The sequence below is a fragment of the Alosa pseudoharengus genome, unplaced genomic scaffold, assembly GCF_046254945.1.
Source record: "Alosa pseudoharengus isolate Yale_2024_CS ecotype anadromous, Long Island Sound unplaced genomic scaffold, YU_APseudo_1.1 YU_APseudo_1.1_scf_11, whole genome shotgun sequence".
Lineage (NCBI taxonomy): Eukaryota > Metazoa > Chordata > Actinopteri > Clupeiformes > Clupeidae > Alosa > Alosa pseudoharengus.
The window spans coordinates 20,857,131-20,883,367 of record NW_027468576.1 but is presented as its reverse complement, the minus strand read 5'-3'; the positions used below and the strand labels follow the sequence as shown (position 1 = coordinate 20,883,367).

The 26,237-nt window shown below is 42.8% G+C and overlaps 1 protein-coding gene across 1 annotated transcript; it reads right to left on the bottom strand.

Moving 5' to 3' along the window:
* Positions 1-1,093: 1,093 nt before the first annotated feature.
* Positions 1,094-26,237, bottom strand: dpp9 (dipeptidyl-peptidase 9). The gene is made up of 21 exons (XM_076278385.1): positions 26,069-26,237; positions 22,452-22,548; positions 21,763-22,001; positions 19,855-19,967; positions 14,040-14,213; positions 12,906-13,074; positions 12,411-12,521; positions 11,787-11,915; positions 11,592-11,653; positions 11,082-11,182; positions 10,703-10,880; positions 9,660-9,819; positions 8,999-9,078; positions 8,682-8,834; positions 8,184-8,319; positions 7,763-7,908; positions 7,360-7,506; positions 6,422-6,574; positions 6,055-6,197; positions 2,785-2,896; positions 1,094-2,438 (listed from the first exon to the last, which is right to left on the bottom strand). Exons 2-21 carry the CDS (start codon positions 22,511-22,513, stop codon positions 2,346-2,348), a joined length of 2,661 nt encoding a protein of 886 aa, XP_076134500.1. The 5' UTR covers positions 22,514-22,548; positions 26,069-26,237; the 3' UTR covers positions 1,094-2,345.

Sequence of the window (26,237 nt, the reverse complement as noted above, 5' to 3'; positions counted from 1 at the left end):
GGAGTTTGAAGGTCTTCTTGAGAATGTACTATGCCCCCTTCTTAAAGACAACTACCGGTGTCCTTCCTTCCTTGTTTATTCTCTAACCTGGTGTTCTTATGATATGCAAGATAAGAGCTATGGAGTGCTTTTCAGGACATGCCAGCACAGTACAGTACATCAACACTCAGGGGATACATCTGTTAAGACTAGAACAGAGCTCCATCTACTGACAGCCATAAGAATGCTCCCATTCAAACATCAAACTAGTCTGGAATCCACTCAACATTCATAAGAAAAACAATGTATTTGAGTTCATATTGTCCTATGCATTTGAATACATATTTGAATTCAAAATTGAATCGTTTAAAGTATGATTTTAGAAGGTTGGTGTGACTGGACAAGGCTTAGCATGAATAAGTCCTCCAACCTCCACCCTGCTTTGTTCAGGTCGCCAGTGACTGGCCAAGAAGCAGGCCAAAATAGATAAATGAACTATCAGCTGGGCTTGTGGGAGTGGAGCAGCCATACTATTCCTCTTCTCTGGACATCAGCTGTCTAGCTGTTTACTCACAGTTTTTGCCTGCATTAATCATTATTACAAACTTTAACAGTTTCTTCGAAATCGCCTTCCTATGTTACTGTGTAACATGTTTCTAGGGACATTTCTTATTGCGTGAACCAAGTCCATTGTCACATAAAGTTCCCTTGTTAAGAAGTGGGCTAAGTATATGGGGTTGCTGTACTTGCAGACATATAATAATAATACCCAAATAAGGGGCTACTATCAACATTACTTGTTAAGATCGGTTCATTAACTGTTGAACAGCTCACTCTCACTGGTAATCCATCAGAGGGCTAAAAGCCAACTCAGCCAATGAGCTCAGCTCATTGCATAGGAGTAAACAATGAGGGGAAACACTGTCCTGCTGAGGGAGATGGCTAAACACATCCTGTCTGTGCAGTTAGTCGGCATTCCACCAGCATACGTACAATTACAGCACCGTTCAATGTAGCCCTTGTTCTGAGCTATATGCACGCATATATAACGCACATGCTCGCACACAACCTCAAGGGTCTTCCACACTCCAAAGTAGCAATAGTTCCTCGACAATTAGTTCAGACAGCAAGAATTTGCAGTCCTTTAATGAGTTGCTACATTTTACACTCATTATAAAAGAATAAGAATTCATAAAAATATTTTCTTTTTAATAATACACACTTAAAATACGGATTGCAGGTAGTAGTGGAAGGAAAAGGGGTGTCTTCAAGCAAGAGCCGAGAGATTGGCTGAGAGACAGAGAGACAGATAGAGAGAGATAAAAGAACACCATGTCAATCCATGTTGCACAAAAGCATAGCTCCGAAGGAGGGGCAGAAAAAGCCAATGGTGTAAGTATGACTTAACAGCCAATCTCAGAGATAAGTGCAACTGTGTTTGTTTGTGTGCTTAAGTGTGAGTGGGTCAGAGTGTGTGTGTGTGTGTGTGTGTGTGTGTGTGTGTGTGTGTGTGTGTGTGTGTGTGTGTGTGTAGGAGGGGTGGGAGACTTCTTGTGTTCAATTGTGTGCTGTTGTAAGCCACTGACGGAAAACATGAACAAAAAAACAATGAAATCACGTTTGGCAAATTAAATTGGATCCTCAGAGGAGAAAAAGAGAGACAACAAAGAGAAAAAAAGACTAGATGTGGCACGAAAAAACAAACAAAATCCAAAAAACTCAAATGCAATATGTTGATAGGCTAGCAAGCTAAACAGGTTCCATTTCCACTTGTGCGCGTCCTTTTTGTTTTCTAAACTTTTGCGTTTTTTTTCTCCTTGTTTTGTTTCTTTTTCTTCCTTCCGACCCAGGCACCTTCACACAGTTCTCGCGTGTGACGCTGCAGCGTCAGTCTGGCTCGGTATGGGCGCAGGCATTCTTGAGATGCTGGTTTCACACCATGGGGGAGAGACAAAGCAGTATATGCTGTTCCGGACCGGAATTAAGACCCCCCCTCTGAAGTCTGAAGGAGGCGTAAGCGAGCGCAGTGGGAGTTGTTGGGTGTGGGGGCTGAGGACTGAGAGTGGGGTGCTGGTTTTACACCCGGGCATGATGTGTTCACTTCCTGTGGGCATGGAGATGTGTTCACTTCCTGGCAAAGCCAAAGGAATAAGACGTGGGGTGGTGGGGTGGGAGTGTGGGACTAGGACTGGGTGCATGTACAGCCATTTCAAGATGGCATAGAGATTAGAGATGATTCTGGGTATAGGTGGGATAAGGGGTGAGGGATAAAGTGGGATGGGTGCAGGGGGGAGCGGGAGGAGCAGGGGAGCGTCAGTCCCAAAACCCAGCAGTGGGGCCCGGCAGGGGCGTCAGTGGGAGCACCATCAGAGGTGCTGCTGCAGGAAGTGGAGCAGCATGATCTCGTAGTGCTCTCCTGACTCGGGGCAGCGGATGCTGTGCCTCTCGTTAGGATAGATCTGCAAGCACACGGCAAAGCCTGGTCAAAGTACTGTATGGCAGGAGAAGGAGTTCTACAATCAAGTCACTGGGTGAGTTTGCTGGTGTCATTTTGAGTACAGCATATACTATACGACTACACTGTTGATGGTGACCATAATAGGCCTGCCCCAAAAAGTCAAAAATGACTTTTCATATTTCAAAAATGTAGTTATCAAATAAATAAATAAATAAATAATTAAATAAATAAATAAATAAATAAATAGAATTTCTGGAAGTCAGAAATGTATTTAGGAAGCTTAAGTCTTAACAGAAATATGTTTAAATGTGGCCTGTGATCTTCTGGACCTGTGGAAGGAGTCTCACCTGCAGCTGATATGGCTTGCCAGCTCGGATTAGCTGAGACACCAGGAAGTTGGTGTGGAAAAAGTGCACATTCTCATCAAGGAATCCATGTAAAATGAGCAACCGATTTGGCCTGGGTGAGAAAGGAGAGCAGAAGAATTATTTTCACACTGACAACTAATGCCGGCTTTACACCATACAATTTTTTGAGCGATTTCACAGTTGGCAACTAAATTTTCAAAGTTGGAATGAAAACATGGGAGTTTTACTCGAGTCGCGGCGCGTCAACTAAATCGTTTAGTGTACGGTGCCAATCTTAGCGGTTTTAAGTCAGTCCGAGTCGGTCTTTTCCCAGTCTTGACGTTACAACAATATCAAGCATGACCGTGGCTCATGCAAATAGTGACGTGAACAATAATAAAAAAAACAATAGTGACCTAACACCAAACAGGAAGGGGCAAAGTAGGCGACAGATGTAGCCTATATGATTATTTGTTAGCTATTCCATTGTTAGTTAGTTAGATGTTTTGTCAGCTATTCCATGTGACAGAACAACTCTATATTGGCTAGGGAGGTCATACATGAAACAATACTGCAGAAACACAAACATATGACTGACATGAGTAGGCCATTGTTTGAGTTCCTGTTGATATAGTGCATGATGGGAAATCATTTAAAGGAATCTAGTTGCAGTCTTGTAAATAGTGACCCTGCAAGATCCCAAGTCGTTGCAAAATCAATCAGTCTGTGACTTAAACTCTATGCAGGGATTAAAGTGAAAAAAAATCGTTTGACTGAACTTTTTTCAGGCCATAAGTCATACGTTGTTCATATCTACCTATAGAGATAGCACCCCTTTTGCGGTCGCGACCTATTGGTTTTTAATGTACAAAAAGATGCAAACAGCAAAGTAAAGGGAGTATTCGCCTTATTCACACAGCGGCCATTGTTTAAACCAAAACGAGGCTACAGGGTACACTTACTATATAATTAATGCCACCTACAGGTGAATGCATAGAACATAACAATCCTATGGTTTGTGTACCCTGTAGCCTCGTTTTAGCCGCCAATGGCCGCCATGTGAATAAGGCGAATTGAGAGTGTTCTTGATTGAGATTGAGTTTTCCTGATGAACAAAAATATATTTTAGTACCATCCCTGACCATTGCTGATTAGCCATTGCTGTTCTTTTCTACTGCAGCAATATTGTAGAAAGGCTTTAACACACTCTTATTTAATTACTTCAGGCCAAAAGTGTTTAAAGGGGAGATTTTTTTCTTGCAATTCAACACCAAGTAAAATCTATAAAATCAAGTTTGCAAGACTTCCCATTTCCTCATCAAAGTAACAAATCAGAACATTCTAGATATTGTTCATATTTCCATTTGTTGCCTCATCCGCATTTAATGATAACATGGTAATTTTGAGTTTTACAGACAACTCAGTTTTCCAATGAGCAGCAATACTGTGTGTGCTCATGCAGGAGGTCTGCGCATTTGTAACGACAATCTGGAGACGGCGCTTTTGTCTTCAGCAACAGATTGTATAAGGTTGACAAGAGGTTGCGATATGGTTAAGGACAGGTCGTGTTGCGCTATGAAAGAACATGCGTAGCCTACTTTCTAAACGTAAAAACGGTCAGCCATAGATAAACGTAGCCTACCTCTGTCGTGGTGGCTAGTTGCACCAGGTAGGGAAGATGTCCTGAAGTGCACGAACGTTAACCTTATGGCGGTCTTCTGATTGGTGGCGTGCTAAAACGTTTTCCTATTGCATCCATAAACAATTTTCTTGCAGCGAACCGCGCAAAAGCAAACTCCTGGCACTTTAATTTCTTTACACCATGGCTTGTTAGTTCTCCCCCGTTTCCAACAGCTGCCCATCTGCATTTATTTTTTAACTTTTGACACCTGCCTTCCTTTAGCAACAACGCATCCATGACAGCTAGTGGCCTTGCCAAATAGACGCACACAAATCATGACGCTAATATGCGAGGTTCTGGTAGGCCCACTGGTTATGGTTTTGTGCTATAAATTAATAATATTTTATAGCAAAGTTTTAAGTTGACTATTTTAATTGTATGGTTATTTTTTGTCAACATACACTCACAACCTATTGTCGTTAAAAGTGAGGCCTAAGCAAAATAGGCTACAAGGCTGTCTGTGCGTCACAAACACGACTGACCCCCTTACTCGACACGCTCAGTCAAAACCTTCCTCGCAAATTGTGAAAAACATTGTTGTATGTCATAACAGACGGGATAATAAATTGCATAGGCTACGGTTTATATTGCGTCGCTTTACACATAATGTTAAGTTGCATTGATTAAAAACTGTAACAATAATAGTAGCCTACATCGGGTGGCATAGCAGGCTATCTGTTCAAGTCATAGGTGACACCCAAAATGAATGACCTCCCCTGACAAGAGTTCGCGATAGTAAGTGTCTACATTGATGCACGGAAAGAACACAGCCTCCGAATTCGCACATAGAGCTCACAATATCATATCCAAAAAAGTTAAACGGATTGGCCAACCTCATCAGCTGTCTCGATTGTGTCACTATAATCCAACTTTTAGACCGTTATAGTCCTCCATACGTGTTCTTTTTTTTAAGCAAACGCCCGAGACAAGTGTGTAGCTACAACATAAAAAGCGAAACTCATGGCTGACGTAGGCCGTATAGGAGGTATCGTCTTGAGCGGTCACGGATTGAGACACAGAAAGTTCTCAAGAACATTAGGTCTTTAAACATTTACCTAATATTTGTAGTTGCCTTAAAAAAGGAAAAGCAAAGGTGACAGCCCCCCCCCCCCTCCTTTTTTTTTCTCATCGGATCTGCATCGATCTCAAATATGACATTTCTAAAATCAAATTGACGGAAATCCGTCCTATGACGGAGAACTTTAATCCTTGACTCTATGACTTGTCTTTAGATGTGAGAGGGTCTGAGACTGTAGTCTTTCAAAAATCTTTTTCAAATCTTTACAAAGTCTTTTGGTGTAAGGATGGCATAAATGAGCCTTGTTTATGCAGAGTGGGTGCTCAGTGAATGCATGGCATGGATTGGGGGCGTTGTGTAATGTATGCAAAAACAATGGGACTCATGGAAATAGGTGTAGGTCACTGGTAAGAATGTGTGATCCATGAAGATACATGGACCGTCTAAACACGAACTACATTAAGTATATGAACCACACAATAGGATGAAGTGAATTATGTGCGGAGCAAATGTGTATGTGTGTGTGTGAGAGTGTGTGTGTGTGTGTGTTGCCCCAGGTGCTGCAACTCACTCGTTGGGCAGCTTATCCACGTGCAGGGCCACGGATCCGGCCTCGTAGCCCTGCTGGTTGTTCTCAGGCACATCCATGTAGCGCTCAGTGTAGCCTGTGTCATACGCCATCCACACAGTCACAGGTGCACCCGCTATCGCCACCTAGTAGAGAACAGTGGAATTGGCACCCTTCATTCAGCTCTAGAAAATTTTTGTTTGTTTATTTTGTTTTTCTTTATTTCTTGACAGTGCTAAAATGCTGTACTGCCAAGAACACAGGCCACTAGTGAGGCTGCTTGAGGGAAAAGTCAATAGGTAGCATTTGATGGGAGCATGTCTATAGGCTTTGGGCTAACACAGAGACTGGGAGTGTGGGCTCCACTGACCTTGAAGACGTTGGGCCGGTGGATGAGACCCATGAGGGAGAGGAAGCCACCGTAGGACCAGCCGTGGATGGCCACGCGACTCATATCTAAAAACTTATACTTCTCCGCCACATACTCCAGGCCCTCCACCTGGTCCTCAATCTCCACTTGGCCCTGATGAGAAAGGACACAGGAACAAAGAGACACACACACACACACACAATTAGTCCTTCAAGTAAATTACAATAAATCTTTCGGTCCATGTATCTTTAAAATCTTGTTACGTCTAGGGTCAACATAAACTAATCATAACATCTCCTTGTCTGCCCTTATCTTCTGATCAGGGGTCATGTTTCCAGGCCCCATTCCTGACCCGAGCTCCTACAGCAGTGCAACCTGACCCCAGACCAGCACTTCAGGCCTGGAGACATTCCATTCCACGGGGATTTGGAGTTACCCTATACTGCCCTTGGGTCTCACTCCGATAAAGGGGAAATTATTTTAGCCCAGTTAAGACACAGAGAGCAAATGCACATAATCACTGCCAGTAATGAACTTCACAAATGTGATCAATTTTACCACATACCCTTGGTGTCTGTGTGTGTGTGTGTGTCTGTGTGTGTGTTCACATTCTTATCATAAAGTTGAACTTGAAAGTGATACTGAAAGTAGATTGCTAAACCTAATACTTAATTTGTCTAGATCACAATAGTCTGAGTCATTTTTTAGCATAGATCTTGACAACGTTTCAAAGAAGGCTCTCTCATACACCGGTCACCTGTTAGGGTTGGAAATGCTCCCAGTGCCACAGTCTGAAACGCAGAAAGTGCCCTGCCAAGTGTTTTGGCAATGTTCTGACCACTAGTCAGGATAAGAGTGTCTGACCACTATTCAGTAATTCATCTGCACCCCAGTCACCAGGTAGACATTATGCAACCAGTAACGCAAAGGCCACTCACCATCTTGTTCTTCAGTGCTCCCTCAAACTTGAGGCCCCGTTGACACGACCCCCGGCCGTCTATGACCACCACTGCATAGCCTAGAGACGCCAGGGTGTTGAGACGGAGGTACTTCACACCCTTATAGGAGTTATTCACTAACTGCACCTGAAAGTGGAAGTACAGTGTCAGCACACACAGCCATTCCTTGTACTTTGATCAACAATGCAGGCCAAACCAGACCATGTACATGGTGCACAAATTAAACACAATACGAACAGTTCTAACACTGCAAAAGCTACAGTTAATTAATTATACAAAGCAGGTCATAACTGAGCACCACCTGCATTATATTTAACATTTAGTGGAGTCTGATATTTAGAGGAGCCACATAAAAGAAAAGAATAACACAAAGACCACAAACCTGGGGTCCTCCGTAGACAAACAGAATTGTGGGATGTTTCCGGCCAGGTATCAGATTGTGTGGCTTGTACAACATTCCATAAAGGTCAAACCCTGACTTTGCAGGGAAGTTAAAAATCTCTGGTGCAACGTAATCCGCCGGGCAACCTGTAGGGATGCAGAAAGCCCTTGTGATTTATGAGGAGAGACACTTATGTCTGATCTTCACAAGTATCTAAAGGCAGACAGATAAATATAACAAACACTTGTATTTACAAAACTTTAGTAAACAATGCTTTTCACCCCAGGCCAAAAAAGTGACACGGCATTAAATGCCCTTTGTCTCATCACTGACATCCTTGTAGATTCATGAGAGAAAAAGGCAAGCAAGGGCAGAGATCCAGGTACTAGGCAGCTTGTGAGCGAGTGCTCGGCTAACTCACTGGAGGCCTCCATCATGCTGGCCCAGAACTCCGGCTCCTTGTGTATGGGGTCACTCTCGGAGCCCATCAGCTTATAGACATGCACACAGGGAGGGGTGCTCACGTTACTGTAATGGCTGACAAACATGTCAAACGTCTGCAGAGAGAGAGAGAGAGAGAGAGAGAGAGAGAGAACGAAAGAGGGGGCGTGAGAGAAAGAGAAAGCAAAAAACACACCAGTGATTCATCTGTATAAGGAGCATTACTGTTTGAATGGCGTCAATGTTCCTTGATTGCATAAAGTATAAATACGAGTGTAAATGGTTTCCCAAAAACATGGGTGCGTGTGTCTTGGTGAGGCATGTTTGTGGTTACAGGAAGCATGATTATGCAGGTGGGTGTTCACATAAGTGTTCAGTGTGTGTTTGTGTGTGTATGTGTGTGTGTGTGTGTGTCTCCCTTGGACGCACGTGTGCACGTCCAGCATGTGCAGTGTGGACTCCAGTGCAGCACACTGACCTGACTGACGGAACAGCTGTGGGAGAAGCCGGGTTTGGTGATACGAAAGATCTCCCCTGGTGAGTCATAGCTCACCACATAGAGATGGTGCTCCAGGGGAGTGTCCTTGGTGCCCTGGAAATACACCAGCTTGGTTGCCTCATTCACCCAGATCTAGAGAAGGGGGGAGAGAGAGAGAGAGAGCGAGAGAGAAAGAAAGAAAGAAAGAAAAAAGGGCAGAGAGGAACAAATAAATGTAAAATGTGAAACTGCACCATTCCCACCACAGTTATATTGGTGTGCGTCATTAGCCTTCAACCATTAAGCTGTTGCGTTACCTTGGATCCGTGCCTAGCTAAAACCTCCCACTCCCCACTGGTTAGTGTCACTTCTTCCTTGACGGAGCACTTGAAGTCATCTACAAAAACACAAAGAGAGAAACCTTACAGCAAGCAGCTACAACTCCATAAGCAAACTAGCCTGGGAACACCCAGACCTTCACAGGTTGTACAGGTTCATTGACTTACAACTTCCAGCAGGGGCGTAACTAGCAGTGAAATTAAACTTAAATTGGTATATTAACACAGTCACATCCACAACGTCAACACAATGCCACAGTATTTAGCTGGCGTTATGGACGTGACAGTTTTGCGTGGAATTGCCCCTTACCAAATCGTTTCAAAAGAGTACCAATGTTATAAACGAAGGTTTTAAATGCAGTTGTTTCCAAAGAAATACACATCCATGCCAGATTAGCGTGCCCGTTGTATTTACGTGCCCATGTTTTAGGAAATGGGCTTCAATGGCCCTGCAGAGTAAATCCCAAATTTCCCAAAAGGTTGTATGACATAATTTCTTCTAGAAGATTCTATTTGTTTGAATGTTGAACATTCATCATTCTTTTACTGTTAATCACAAAATGTGAATGCTGTCCAATTACACTGAGGCATCTGTGGACACACTAAAAGGCTTTCCACATGGCATGCTTATCGGCCTCACCGTCGGAGTGGGCATAGTCCTTAGCCCACTGGTAGCTGCCCTGCTGCAGCTGGGTGGTGATCTTGTACAGATGACAAAAGCCTGTCTTGGACTCGTTGACCCAGAGGAAAGTGAACTCGTCATCACTCGTTTGGATGAAAGGGTAAAAGATGTCATGGACCTGTCAGGAGAGCAGAGGGCGAAGGCGGGGATAAAGTGGGTTAACAAGGGTTGTGACCTTGAGGTCCTAAGGAGTGAGTCAATAACCTCAATGTCAAGGCTGTGAGGTAAACCCATTGCTGACATGAGGTGTAAGTAGTAAAGCACACCACTAGATCACATAGGCTCTTAAAGACAGCACAATCTGTAGGGCAATTTATACTGAGCAGTCAAGAACCCACCCACTCTAAATCCAATAACCACACAAGATTTCTTAATGTTTCCGGTCCAATCCAGTACATCATGTCAAATCCACTAGACATGTGCTTTACAACTCTGTCGACTCAGTGATATAAGGAGCATTTATAGCCTCAATGTATTTTTCAACCATCATAACCTTATGATTCTAATGTCTTAGCCCAGCTCCTGAACCTTCCCCATCTTTGGTGACCTTATGAGGGAGTTAGCAGGAGAAAAACAGCAGGCTGCTTTATGCCAAGTCTCCCTCTCCCATCACAGGCGATTCCCATCTCTTCCTGTTCAGCTTTGAAGTCTACTACGGTTTGTTTGCTTCAGATCTCAGGCAAAGTTACATAAATTCCCTCTAATACTACTGTGACCTTAATCATTGCCACCCTCTCTATGTACTACTCGACTTCTTGCTTTTGTTGTCATGGTTACTCTGACAGCACAGCATGGTTTCGAACTCCTGTGTGTCAGAAGACTGAAAGCCCGGCAGGTGATCTACAACACTGCTTCAAATTGGTGGGCTTGTGCTTGAGCTGACCCAACACAATAAAGTGTGTTCTTCCTAAAGGGAGGACAGAGAAATCCTGCAACAGAGCCATTTATAATCCCCCACAGGAGGGAAGAGTAGGGTTGAGATAAGGAGCTGCCGTGCTCACATTGATCCAGATGTCCGTTGTCTCTTCGTAGACAATGTAGGGGTGGACGCCCTCGGGCACGGCCTCGGCACGCTCCTTCCACTGGGATTGGTCGTCACTGACGGGGATGAAGAGGGCTGGCGGCAGTAGCACCATCTGCAGGTGCTGCTGACTGCGGTCCAGGAACACCGCCCACGCACTGGAAAGAGAGGGGGGTGGTGGTCAGACAAAGGAAACGGAGAACAGCTTTCATTCTAAAATGGCTCGACCATCTAACCAGTCTAGGGCAACACATTGCTAAGTGAAAAAATAACAATATATCAGCTTTCAACTACAAAGTGCACAAACTAAAATGAACTATACGAAACACTGCTACACACTAAGCTTAATGAGATCTTACTATTTGCCGTCTTTGGTCCAGCCGGCTCGAGCGATGTATTCCACTTTGGGGAAAAGTGTTGAGAAGGGTAGAACTAGCTCTTTCTCCTGAGTGCTAATGATCTGTGGGAAACAGACAAATAGCTCAGTAAGATGGAGTTCACATCCAGCCTCTCGAGAGGAGATATGTACACCTGTGATCACACAGTGCCATGCAGCAGAGAACTAGGCTTCTAATCTGCTCTTCATAGCAGGTCGTCATATCAGGGTTTACAGACAAAGATCCAGGCAAAACAGGTACAGGCATAAACACAAGCTAAACCCTTAAACCCCTGGTTTCCTGTGCATAGACTAAGCCTTGTCCTTGACTAAAATAAAACTTCAATAAAAATCTCCATTGCAAAAAAGCTTGTAGTCTAGGACTAGGCCTAATGCTTGCTTGTAGTCTAGGACTAGGCCTAATGCTTGCTTGTAGTCTAGGACTAGGCCTAAACGCCACTAGAGTTGGGAGAGGATGGGAAGAACCACTCACTCGGCCCAGGTGGTCAGTCCTGATCTCGGCCAGCTTGAGGGTGATCTGGGGGTTTTTACTACCTGGGGGAGCGGGAAACAGAATAAACATATGTTTATTAAGATCCTGAACGGAGCACAGCACTCGTTTGACCACCGGTAGCGGTATCCATAAATAACTGCTGACTGAGTCTGGTTGGATGGGCTGGTGGCTGACCTGTGCGCGGGTATCTGTAGACGTCGGCCTTGCGCTCCTCCAGGGCGGGGGACGGCACGTGGATGATCTCCACCTCGGACTCGTCCACCTCTTCATAGAGCAGCTGCAGGATCTTGCCTCCATCGGCATCTACAAGACGAGGAGGGAGGGAGAGATGTGAGAGGTGGGGTACATTCTTCCCCTACTAGATCATTTCGGAAAACATTGAGCTCCACCTGCTGGTAGACCAACAAGCAACACCACTTGCTGTGTCATGACCAGACTGTCACTATTTCTTGCATTCTCCAAAATCACAAACCAAAAACCTTGACCCACATTTATATAATGCTTTAATTTTTACTTCAAAAGAGTTTAGTTCAATCATCTCAATTCATATTCATATTTTTCATTCACCTCCTATATTTATCTTGGAAAATTTGCTGTCAGAATTGCACTCCAGACTATTTTAAGCTTTTCCATTGGTCCGTAGATTAGAATGTTCACAATTCATTAGCACAGTGAGAACATATCAGACTATCCCTAATCACAGTGTTGAAGGATATGGGAATTCACAGTGTCATGAATAGTTCAGGAGAGCGTCCATGCAGATTAGAGTTGATCACCCCATGTCTCCTTAACACATACCTTCAGTGGCAACTGGAGACCACCAGTATCCTGTGAAGCGGTCAAACTCCTCCTGGATCACAAATGTGGCCACGCCAGCAGACTTTGGATCCTCCTTGACATTATTCAGCCCTGTGATCAATGAGGTTGCTTTATTAAGGACAAACATCTGAGCCAGAGCTGATGTAATACATGATGGGGGGGTTGTTTGTGTCCACACACAACACAGGAATAGCTTGGCTGAGGATGAAGGAGTGGCCAATTGAACAGCATCACTGAAAATCTAATCCCAAACCCAAAAACTCATAGATTTACAACTTACAACTCAAATTTACAACGTCGCCATGCTTGCGCATTTGGAGTCAAAAACAAGTCTGACCAGGTCCCAGGTAGCTTTAGATATTTCTCAAACGTTCAAGCAATACTTGTGTATGTGGCCCCTCATCCATTAAATTTTTCCAATAGACATCAGAGCACAGAGATCAAGCCTTTTCCTCTCTCTGGCCAATTACTGACCTTTATGGCAGAAGGTGAGTCGCCGCTCCTCGCTCGTTTCAACACTGGCCACCCACAGGTCACTGTTGTTGATGAAGGCCATGAAGGTGGGGTCCCCCGGACAGATTTTGGGGTCCATGCGGGTCCCTGAGCACTGGGTCTTGATTTCCACTGGCTTCATGGGGGAACCCTGTAGAGTATATCACAAACACTTTTCAACTAACCAGACTACCACATCATCTCATTAACTTTTGGCCTTGGTACTGAGGTACTCTGAGGACTGACAAGGTAATGCAAGAGTCAAAAGGAATATAGCTATCTAAATACACTGCTCAAAAGAATTAAAAGAACACTTTGAAAACACATCAGATCTCAATGTGAAAAAACATCATGCTGGATATCTATACTGATATGGACTGGGTAATGTGTTAGGAACGAAGGGATGCCACATCATTTTTTGGAAATGAAAATGATCAACCTACAGAGAGGGCTGAATTTAAAGACCCCCAAAAAATCAAAGTGAAAAAAATGATGCAGCAGGCTAGTCCATTTTGCCATAAATTTCATCGCACCAACTCAAAATGGTACTCAGTAGTTTGTATGGCCCTCACATGCTTGACGACATAGGGGGAAACTCCAAATGAGACAGTGGATGGTGTCCTGGGGATCTGCTCCCAGAAATGGGTACAGAACTGAAACTGATTCACAACCACCTCTGTTACATAACATGCCAGATCAATATCCCACAAGTGTGATTGACTTGATGCTATACTCCTATGAAACAGTGTTCCCTTAATTTTTTTGAGCAGTGTAGAATGATAACCATAATTGCCTTGCAAATATCTTTTCTATAAGACATCAGCTGTGACTGACAACATCATTTTAACACAAAGAATGGTTTGTGTTATAGAATAGAGAAACATACACCTGCTGCACAGCTTCATCTCTCTGAACACCCTGAACAAAACATGGCCTCAAAATAGAAACAAACTAAATTGTTTGTGTGTAAGAAGTCTCTAAGGAACTAAAGCAAAGCCAAGACAAAACACCATCTTGAAAACACTGTCTTGAAGGACGGTGGATGTATGTGCATGTGTGTTTTGTGTAGTGTGTGTGGTGTGTGGTTTTGCAGGTCCAGGCCTGCTGTGCACTCACAATGAAACCGTTGTGTCCCCCGTCGCGACAGTAGAAAAGGCTGTTGTTGGCCTGGAACAGAAAGAGGCCGCTCTGCGCATGATAGTCGTATGAGGTGATGCCGAAGACCCCCAGTCGCTTCCTCTCCCTCAGCAGCTCCTCCTCCCGCGAGTATACGCCCTGGTGAGGAGTGGCCTGTAGGGGGCACCAAAGACACCCGCAGGGGTATTTTTACAAACAGTAACCATGGCAATGCATAAACCAGAGCTCCAAACTGTGATGCAATAAGCCACTATCATCAAGTGGGAGTGAATTTGGTCTTACAGAATCAGAAAGCAGTGTGACTAGTGAAACTGGTACACTTTGGTACACTGCTTAAGTGATTCCTGCATAACACAGAGGAAATGAGAGCTGATTTACAGTTGTTAAAATCCTTGACTAACAGGAAGTGCTAGCCCAACCTAATTTATGTGAGGCATGCCCTTTAGCCATTAGTCATTTCCTGTTTTGGGTTGTTAACTGCAGCAAAAATGAGCCCAATTAAAAAAAACGCTTAAATGCTAGAAATAGCATCAAATTCATGTTCATGCCTGATGAACTTAAACACTGCTTGGATAGGATAAGACTGATGCAGGTATAACCATCTGTAGAGTGTAGTTGCACCAATGCCAAAAGTGTGAAATGTTGGTCTTGAGTCCTTGTTAACACATAGAACCACCCACTGACTGAAGTGCTTTATACTACCAAAAACCAAGACCTATATGGTATTTTGTATTTTTTCTAATTCAGTCACCAACTGTTATGACAGTTGAGATTGAGGACAAATTCAGCAGCTACAGTATTTTTCCATGTTCATAACTGAGCATATATCAATGGGTATAGGGGTTATTTTTGCTATGAGTAAACTGAAGTGTTTTAACCCGTTTACTGCCAACGGTGCATATATGCGCCCACAATGAGTGTGTTCTAGAATGCCAAGGGTGCATATGTGCGCCCAAGGAGCATCATCATTGCCGCGCAAACATGTAGCCAATTAAAACATCGTTACTGTGCTGTTGCTATGTTGATATGATAGTAAACATGTTCTAGACAGATCACGATTGGTTAATATTTCACAAATATGCTAATTACGTCATTCACAAACTTCAAGAAACAAATTAGCATCAGCTAAATATCAAGCTATCTAGCTAGCACACAGAGAGAGTTTGCGATTGCGGTACCGTGAATTTACGACCATGGAGGAGAGTTTTAATTTCAACTGGGACAGTGACAGCGATGAGGAGTTTTTCGGATTTGGAGAGGAGGACTTGGAGGGGGTCCTGTGTGGTCCAGGGGAGGACGAGGAGGGAGTCGAAGAAGGAGGAGCGGCCGGCGACTTCACCGAGGCCGGCGACTTCACTGGCTGTGGTGAGGGAGACGCCCCGCGGGAGTGGCTAGATGTGACAGGCAAGACGGTGGCCACTGAGGGGGAGAGGAAGCGATCTGATGGGAGGATCCCTTTTGTGAACACAAACCCACGACCTGGTCCGCAGAGAGTTTGGGATTGTAGTGATCCATACCTTTTTTTTAAAGCCTTTTTTAGCGATTGTGCGATAGATCTCATGGTGGCTGAGACAAACCGCTATGCTGAGGCGTTAGCTTCCACCGAGCTAGCGAGTCACTCCCGTTTACGTGACTATAAACCCACTGATCGCTCTGAGATGGAGGCGTTTTTGGCCATTCAGATCAGCATGGGTCTGACTAGAAAGCCTCAAATCGCTGATTACTGGAGCACCCAAAGTTCACTGGGCTTGACACCAAATTTCGCCCGTGTAATGACACGCAACCGCTTTCAGCTCTTGTCCTCCTGCATCCACTTCAATGACAACTCTCTGAGGTTGGAGAGAGGTCAGCTGGGTTATGATCCACTTTTTAAAATCCGCCCACTCATGGATCTAGTCCTGAAGAGTTTTCAGAGCGAGTACTACCCCCACGAACACCTCTCCATTGATGAATCCATGGTTTCATTTCGTGGAAGGGTGTTTTTTCGTCAGTACGTGCCAAATAAAAGACACCGGTTTGGTCTGAAGAATTTTGTCCTATCAGACGCGACAAGTAATTACACGTACCTGTGGCACGTATACACTGGAGGGGCCTTCAACTACGATCGCTGTCTGGGTATTGGCCATAGTTCAGTTGTTGGCTTGCTAAGGGAAGCCAAGCTTTTGGGGAAGGGACACAGTCTCTATACTGACAGCTACTACACCTCACCCGCTCTTTTCCAAGAGCTCCACCGGCAAAACACCGGCGCTTGTGGAACTGTTCGTGTGAACAGGAAAGGCATGCCCCCTCAACTCCATGGTCTGAAATTGCGGCCTTCAGATCCCCCTGTGTTTTTTGAAAAACGTCCACTTTTAACTGCGTCTTTTCGTGATGCTGGTACAGTCACCGTCCTCTCCACAGTGCACGACAATCTCGTTATCACCAAACGAGTGCGTAGCAAAGGGCCGGATGGCTACAGAACTTTGCGCAAGCCAAAGAGCGTGGAGGACTACAACCGCTTTATGGGAGGGGTAGATCGCGGAGACCAGCTATGCTCCTATTACAGCTACCAACACCGTGCAATGAAGTGGTACCATCGGTTGTTCCATCACATACGAGAGGTCGCACTTGTGAATGCCTACATCTTGCACAAAGAAAGTGGCAATACAATGCAGTCTGCTGGATTCCGCGAGCTTGTGGTGAAGGGGCTACTGAGACGGAGGCAAATTGAGCTCACTCCACCTGCCAGGCCAATCAGCACACCGTTAGTGCCCGTGCGTCTAACTGGTCGACACTTTCTCGGACAAAACGAGAAATCGCGTCCGGACTGCAAAGTCTGTTCCACGCGGAAGCGCAATCCAGATGACGCACGAAGAGGGAGGAAGCAGACACCTTTCTTCTGCAAGACCTGTCCAGACCACCCTGCACTGTGCCCTACTGACTGCTTTGAGATGTACCATACAAAGCTTGTGTACAAACACTGGTGAGATGTTGTTTGCTTATTATAGTAGGCTATCTAGTATGCGTATCTGCTAGTATCTGGTAAATTACATTAATTTTAATATGCACATGTTGATATGCATTTTCCTTGTTTCATACAACGTAATAATTACTACTATTGATTATATAAAAGTTATTTATGCACGTTAAATTACACTGCTAATAACTATAAATGTAGACAATTGCCAAAATGTTCCATTTTGTTTGAATTTTCTTCTCTAAATATAGTTTTTTTTTCTTTTACAGAATCGTCCATCTCAGACATCCACCACTACCAGGTCGTCTAGGAGCACTTTCAATCAGTTAAATCAGCCTTCTTTCAATTAGTTCAAAGGATCAGTTCTTTCAATCAGTTCAAATGATCAGTTCTTTCAATCAGTTCAAATGATCAGTTCTTTCAATCAGTTCAAATGATTAGTTCTTCCAATCAGTTACTGTTCATTTTTAGAAATCTATACAAAACTTGAACTGATATTGTTTATTTGTTCAAATCTCTACCAGTGTGGAGGTTTTACTGTTCATTTTTAGAAATCTATACAAAACTTGAACTGATATTTACTGTTAGTTTGTTCAAATCTCTACCAGTGTGGAGGTTTTACTGTTCATTTTTAGAAATCTATACAAAACTTGAACTGATATTTACTGTTTGTTTGTTCAAATCTCTACCAGTGTGGAGGTTTTACTGTTCATTTTTAGAAATCTATACAAAACTTGAACTGATATTTACTGTTTGTTTGTTCAAATCTCTACCAGTGTGGAGGTTTTACTGTTCATTTTTAAAAATCTATACAAAACTTGAACTGATATTTACTGTTTGTTTGTTCAAATCTCTACCAGTGTGGAGGTTTTACTGTTCATTTTTAGAAATCTATACAAAACTTGAACTGATATTTATTGTTTGTTTGTTCAAATCTCTACCAGTGTGGAGGTTTTGCTGTTCGTTTTTAGAAATCTATACAAAACTTGAACTGATATTGTTTGTTCAAATCTCTACCAGTGCAGAGGTTTTACTGTTCATTTTTAGAAATCTATACAAAACTTGAACTGATATTGTTTATTTGTTCAAATCTCTACCAGTGTAGAGGTTTTACTGTTCATTTTTAGAAATCTATACAAAACTTGAACTGATATTTATTGTTTGTTTGTTCAAATCTCTACCAGTGTGGAGGTTTTGCTGTTCGTTTTTAGAAATCTATACAAAACTTGAACTGATATTGTTTGTTCAAATCTCTACCAGTGCAGAGGTTTTACTGTTCATTTTTAGAAATCTATACAAAACTTGAACTGATATTGTTTATTTGTTCAAATCTCTACCAGTGTAGAGGTTTTACTGTTCATTTTTAGAAATTCATACAAAACTTGAACTGATATTTATTGTTTGTTCAAATCTCTACCAGTGTAGAGGTTTTACTGTTCATTTTTAGAAATCTATACAAAACTTGAACTGGCTATAGTAGCTGGCTAGCAGTCCACTAGTTTCCAAAAGATGTTCAGAGTTCTTTTTTGTTCACTTCAACAGTTATTACTTCTAGCTGTGTACTCAAATGAAACATGGATCTAATCCAATGTGTTTTCAAAGGCAAAATAGGAAATTAATCACAGAGAACATGAGTATTGTGGCCACATATAGGTTGCTCCCCGGGCACAACACTGGTCTCTGCTGTTAGTGTGCTCACAAGAACTTAACCTATGTCAGTCCTTTACTGTTTGCAGTAAAAAAAACCACCCCAGCAGGTGGACATTTTTTCTTTTATGATCTGCAAATTGTCATGTGCAAAGTATCTTGGTTTGTCACCAATACCACCAATAGTATATATACTCTTTTGATCCCGTGAGGGAAATTTGGTCTCTGCATTTATCCCAATCCGTGAATTAGTGAAACACACTCAGCACACAGTGAACATACAGTGAGGTGAAGCACACACCTTTCTCAAGGGCACTTCAGCCGTTCCTACTGGTCGGGATTCGAACCGGCAACCCTCCGGTTAGTTCGAAGCGCTAACCAGTAGGCCACGGCTGCCCCTCAATTAGCAAAAATAACTTATTATTCATATTTATTGTTCAATTTTACTACAGGGGTGTTTATGTTTAGTCATTCTAAACCTTTCTGGACCTGAATTTAATTGCAAAGGAACAGCATAAATAATGACATGCATGGTACTACATGATTAACATGTCACTGTTTGTTAGACTACCTGATTTATCTGAATTGAAACCGCCTACCGTTTGTCACGTTGTATGTTATAAGTTTGCTACTCAATCATTTGTTAATGATGTAATGATATGTGTGAATATTTAGAGTATGTAATAATATATTATTAATTGATTAAATTACATATCTTCCTATGAATATTATCTATTGTGTGTGTTTTTGAGGTGATAATTCATTAGTACATATTACAAATTGTATTGTGCAACTGCTGTTTGTAATAACCACAATGACATTCACAATGTTTTTTGGAGCCCTAAATAGAGGCAGTGGTGTAACATCCTTTGTTATTTGACTGTAGCTATCAAAAAGTAGTGTAAAACCAGAAAACAGGTACTTTATACACAGTTTGACAATATCCAGCAGATTTTTGGGGGATTTAGAATGTTGTTCTGGCAGTGAGGGGGTGCAGTATTCTAGAATTCCGTGGCAGTTAAAGAGTTAAGCCACTTTTGCACATCTAGGATAGAGGCCCCACACATAAACAGCCAAGGCACCATAAATGAAAGAGTGCAAACAGCTCTGCTGCGTGGTTACGCCCCTTTCAGTTACAGTATGTTTGGCTGCCATGGGAGACGCGGTCCAGAGTCAGAGAAGGGCACATACCTGAAAGTGATCTAGCATCTGCTTCCAGGACAACACCAAGAGGGCTTCTTTTCTAATCTTCTTTGGAATTTCTGAGTATAGTAACGAGTTTTCCCTGCTTCCATAGGGCATTCCTAATGAAGAAAAAATAAAGATAGTCATTCGGAATGAAGATGAACAAGTCACACATTACAATGCAAAGACCATTAGCTGAACAATATCATGGCAAGTGTTTTGGCCGAGACATGCATCCTTAAAAGGCACACTATGCAGGTTTAGGTATTTTCGGCGACTGTAGCACTCCCTCTAGAGTCACAAAAATCTTGCATAGTGTAACTTTAAGTAATACTGTCAATTTTGAGTTATTGACATATTCTTATTCTGTGACAACTTAAGAAGGTGAGGTGTTTCTTGTAGTTGTATGCATTTTTGAACATTATATCTAAAGAGATTTGTTTCGCTTATCAGTATAATTCTATAGAATTCTAAGACTTTGAAGCTCAATATCTCAGAACATAGATAGAACCTTATAATTTCAAGGGGACAAAGTGTATGTAATCGAGACCCAGCATCTCAGCTCTGGAAAGTAAGGAGCCGGGGCTCTGCTATCTGTCAGACTGAAGTTAGATAGAAGAAGAGAATTTCCATGATAACCACTACTATAACTAAGTATGAATGCGTTCCAACTGACAGGTTGAACAAACTTCAATGCAGCATCCCTGCAGGAGATATTGACCGCTCTTAAACCCATCTAGTGGTGGTGACTATCCCCATGCAAAGTCAGAGATAGATATTCAGGTTAGGGTGACTGCACTTTGAAGAAGGCAATTATAGTTGCGCTGGTAAGTGCTTTAGTGACATTTCATAATGCACGCACAGGGGCCAATGCGTGATCAGAGTGTAAACACAGTCTTTGCGGTTAGAAAATTGTTTGCGTTTGACCAAAACACAATATTATCGCAAATGCAATTAATCGTTCAGCCTTAGTCACAAGGCATCATATTTAACAGCAACTGACATACATTTCATTGATGTGAGTGGGCAGCTGTAATCAAGTTGAAATTGAGGAATAAAGACAAGACCTCTGTGCGAGTGTGTGTCAGTAAAACTCACAAACACAAAGGTGCTCACAGTTCACTTATTTCTGGAAGAAGCTAAGCACAGTACCAGATAGAGCGAGTGGGCGTGGGATTAAAATTAAGCAGCTCCTCACAAAGCTCTGGAATCATCTGATAACTGTGATACAAATACCCAGAAGTGGATTCAGAAAGTAAAAGTCCAACCATGTATTCATGGGTTTCATCAGGTCCCTTTCCACAGGTGTATTAATCAAGCACCATGCAGTCTGTATTCATAATCTAGGTGCTTGATTTTATACACCTGTGGAAAGGGACCTGATGAAACCCATGAATTGGTTCTACCTGTGCACCTAACACAGGTGCTCTACCTGGCTGAAGAGTTGTGCTAATTAGAATCAGCTGGTGGAAGTGAATGGTTGCCACAGATATGTGGTAGGACTTTTCCTACTCTGCAAATGCCATTACACAGAAACTCAACTCCAATGGTACTAACTACCCCATAATCAGAAGTAGCAGTATGACTAGTATCACTAGATGGAAAACAGCATGAACAGCGAATATCAAAACAATATCCACCTTTCCAATGCAAGATGTTTTGCCGTTTTCAATACTATGATACTTTATTTTTCCAGGGAGCAAAAACACAGACATCCTGCCCAAACATTTGTAGAGTGCCGTGTAAAATTATGGTTATGTTGACATCTGTGTCACAATCACAATGGTAGTAGCAGCACGACAGGAAAAACACAACCCAATTCAAAGACATAATAGCCCCAGGTTACAGACAGCGCTGGTGAAGAGGAGCTGATTTCTCTCTTCTTTTGCGACTGCGTGCGGGGAGAGGACTCACCGAGGTAGTAGAGGCGGTGTGAGTGGGGGCCCGACTCGTCGTGTCTCAGCACAAACTGGAAGTCGTGCGGCGCCTTGTTGATGATCACCCCCGAGTACTTGCGGCTGTTGTGGATGATTTCGCGCAGGCCGTCCCACGAGTGCTTCTCCACAAAGAACTGGGAGGGCACGTCCTCCATCTCCACCACCTCCGTGCTGTCTGAGAGCTCGTCAGCCCCGCTCATCCTGACCGCTGCAATGCTGAAATGCACAAGGACACTGTCCGTTAGGTGCGGACCAGGGTTTAAAACACAGCAGCCATGGGCAAAAAAGCCCCAGTCCCACAGTCCCACTATGCCCCTAAAACAGTAGCAACTGGGAAATGATGCTTTGTGGCTTATACTTTAGTAAAATACAGAACTTTAACCCAAAATAAAAAGCAATGTGTTGTATTAAACGTCTAAATATTATTAGAAAAATGGGGAAACACATTATATACGGGAAGTAATGTGTATGTTAGCTGTGAGGAGTATAAACATAGGCCATCATATCAACAGTGAGACCAGTGCTATACATAAGGATATTAAGTCTTGCTGACAAATTCTTCCTCTTAACACTTGCTTGTTTTGTTTCATTTTAATACTTCCAGCAGGGCACTGGCTGTGAAGGCTGTGTGTAGTCTGCTACAGTCCGTGGTTTCTCTTGGCTTACCTTTTCCAACGACCTTCGGTTTCTTCTTCTTCTTCAAGTTTCACCCTCTTTACTCTATGCATCAACCGGCCAACAAGCCTCAACCAGGTCTGGCAACCTGGTAAGACCACAAAAGAAATAGGTCATATTGAACACTTAAGCTAAAAGATCGCTGTAGATTTCTTTTCTAGTCTGTGCTTAATCTGACATTTAAACAAAATGCAAAACATAAAACTAAACCCCAAAGGTTTAAAGCCAAAACTGCACATGAACACCACCCCTGAAGCAGAATAAACTGTTCCCAAATTGAAAAAGAACAACTTCTCAAAAGATATGAAAAACACGTATTCATCTCAATCAGAAAGTGAAACCAGCTTGTCCTGAGAGGCAACATAACCGCCTTTTTTTTTTTTTTTTTAAACAGCAAGCAACTCATCCAAAACACCTGATACCCGATAGATCAGGACGTCCATGATAGTCCTCTTGTTTCATTGAATTGAGTTGAGTCACAAAGCCAGAACTGAGAGACTCAGGAGAAGTTTTTCTCCCCAGGCCATCCGAACTCTGAACTCACACTATACTGACTTTGCACACATTCACTCCTCAGCACTCTCAAACATTTCCCAACTCTGAACTCACACTATACTGACTTTGCACTCATTCACTCGTCAGCACTCATGACCCCCCCCCCTCCCACACACACACACAAACACACACTTTTAGCACTTTTACATCCCTCTCCCTATGCTACAGACCTTTTATTTATTTTCTTATTTCATCACACGTCAAAACACACACACACACACACAAACACACACACACACACACACACATATCTGACTTTCTCCAACTTTTGCACATCTCCATAGAACTTTTTATTTATTATTTTTGATTTCTCCTCCATCCATCTACCCATGTTCTTGATTGCCTAGCCTTTCTGCCCCCCCACCCCCATCCCCAACACACACACACTTACATCATCACTGTCATCAGTGATCACCTCACATACATACAGCACACTGCTTGCTACAGTAAGCCTCCTCTACATACTTGCTGCACACTGCCCCCCCCCCCCTCCCTACATACACAGCACATTGTCTTTAGGATCTTCTTCAACACACATCCTCTACATACAGCACACTGCCCCCACCTACCCACACACACAGTCACTGCTCCACTCCCCTCCCGCCCACACACACATCTTCACTGTCATCACTCACATACATCATACATACAGTACTCTGCTTGCAATAGTAAGTCCCTTCACCATACTTACAGCACACTGCCCCCCCCCCTCTCCAATACACAGCACATTGTCTCATGAGGAAGCTTCTCCAACATACATATTGCACACTGCCCTCTCCCCACATACACAGCACACTATCCCACCTCCCTTGTCATCCCCCCAACACACACACCAAGACCCCTGGCAGTTGGGTTAGCCCCTTGAGCCGTGGATCTGCCCAAGGTTTCTTCCTTGGTAAGGGAGTTTTTCCTTGCCCCTGTTGCTCTTGGGTGCTCCTTGTTGGTGCCCCCCCCCCCCCCCCACCTTCTTATGCAGCCCTTGCCACTTAATCTACTAAACCCCTCTTCTACTGCTCTTTTTACCCCCCCCACTGCATTTCTTACATCCAGTAACTATATGCATGTGACAATATGCTTCCTTGTATCCTTGTATCTGTGCAAAAGCTAACCTGCCCTTACTTCTCTCAAACTGAGCCTGCATGACTTACAATCAGCCCTGGTCAAGATGCCTGCAATGGCTCCCTGCGAACATGCCATGGGCATGAGGAATGTGCTACATTTGCTCCACATTCAGACAGGGCTGCTCAATGTCACTGCCCTGATCACAAATCAGAACAAAGGAAAACTCATTACTGTTACAATAACTGGGTAATATAATCTCACATAGCAAAAAGCAGGTTCAAAGACCAGTCCTCCTTTATTATAACCCTAGTCTAATGCATTAATGCACGCCTAACAACTGAAAGGAAGAATAGATCATTAATTAGTACCAATTGTATTGCCTTGTAGCATTAAGCTACTCGCTCATGGCATGGGATACTATAGTGTATGTGAAATGAGAAAGACAGTGAAACAGCAACGATGCCATCTCACTCTGATGTAATCTATAAGGATTGTGTGTACTGTACTTGACTGTAATGACTCAAATTTACTCCTGAAAAAAAATTAAAAAAAATTTGGTTGCATAAACAATAAGACTGACATTTTCTATTACCACGACATAAATTGTGATAAAAGCCATTACAGGGCAGTTATGATGAATGAGTATTTTCAATCGGCGGTACAATTTCGATTCAAAAGGCTTGGGTTGACGGTATAAAGGTTTGCCATTCCATGCACAAAACACAGCCGCCACGAACTGTGACAAATACTTAATAGGAAGAGTACCTTATGCAATCAGCGACCATATTTACTAACATATTGGTCTGATCAGCTATGCTGAACCTGTGTAACATGCCTTGCAACCCTTTGAAGGTACGCTAGAGATACTCGACCGATGACAATAGACTGCTTTCTTTGGAGACGTTCTACAGAATAACACACCCTTGGAATTACACAATAAAAACATCTAAACACAACAACAATATCACAGATTCAACATTAATGAGAGCAGTCCAAGAGGAAGTTGGTTTAGCTCGGGAAAGCCCTTAGGAAGCATCAAAAGAGGAAGCAAATAGCTACAACGTTAAAAGTCAACTGAGTCATTCCAGTGGTAAATAACTCGTAAATAACGTGGCCGCTTTGGCATAATGACAATCACCACAACACAAATTAAAAATTGTTCTGAATGGACCAACACACGTTTATAATCAACAACAAATAGTAACAAAGGCAAGGCTGCTATAAACATTGTAATGAACGTACGCTAGCTAAAATATTGCTACCCTGCTAACGGAGTATGTTCAATCATTGAAAGATTATCAGATAGCCTTGACGTTAAACAACGTCGGCAACTGGTTCAAAAACAAGATGACAATTCAATTACAATTTCTTCATATGTATCCAAAGGTTATTTAAAAACGTTAAATTATCAATATACGCTTAGCTCTATTGCTAGATAACGTCAACCAAGTTGACCAAGATGGGTGGCTAATGACACCTACCGCCCGCATTTAAAAAACCAACGAGTTAATAATACGAATAGCACGTAGTCAAGAAAACAACAAACTATGTAAACAGTAAAACGTCATGTTTAGTAAGGTTGATTTGTCAAGATTTGAGTGGAAATAGTACAACTCAGCTAACCAACTCACAATCAAGCTCGTTAGCTACACAAGCTAATACTAGCCATATTTTCCCGACAAGTTGCCCTGACGTAAAATATGTGACCTGCTTACTGACTTGTTGGAAAACGTAACAGTTTATGCTAAAAATGTCAGCTCTGAAAAATTGTCTATACCTTACATGAGACAAGCCACAATGCGAAGCCCATTCATTTTAATGTAGCTAACTAGCTACTGAAGCTACATTGTGGGCCTCTGACGGAAAAGTGATGGCCCAACCCATTTATGTTAGCAAAGCAGTTGGTTTTCGGAATCAATGCTAGCCAATAAGCTAAGCTAGCCAGGCTAATTTATAGTCAAGAGTAAAAGCGAGCTAATTTAAGTACTTACCGTTTTAGCCTCAGATTATCTGTCTCAGAAAGTTTGTGAACCGTCACCAATATAAAACAAAGCTAATATTTTAGCCGGTTAAAACTATGTCCATGGCCTAGAAAGCAGTTGACAAGTCACTCAAACGATCTCGGCAAAAGCCACGGAAATCCTCCAACCTTTGATCCCG

Excerpts from the sequence above, each read along its gene's own strand:
- dpp9 (XM_076278385.1), bottom strand. The coding sequence starts at position 22,513 with ATGCATAGAGTAAAGAGGGTGAAACTTGAAGAAGAAGAAGAAACCGAA. Across the intron at positions 13,075-14,039 it reads GGGGACACAACGGTTTCATT|GGTTCCCCCATGAAGCCAGT; the intron begins GTGAGTGCACAG and ends TATACTCTACAG. Across the intron at positions 12,522-12,905 it reads ACTCACCTTCTGCCATAAAG|GGCTGAATAATGTCAAGGAG; the intron begins GTCAGTAATTGG and ends CATTGATCACAG.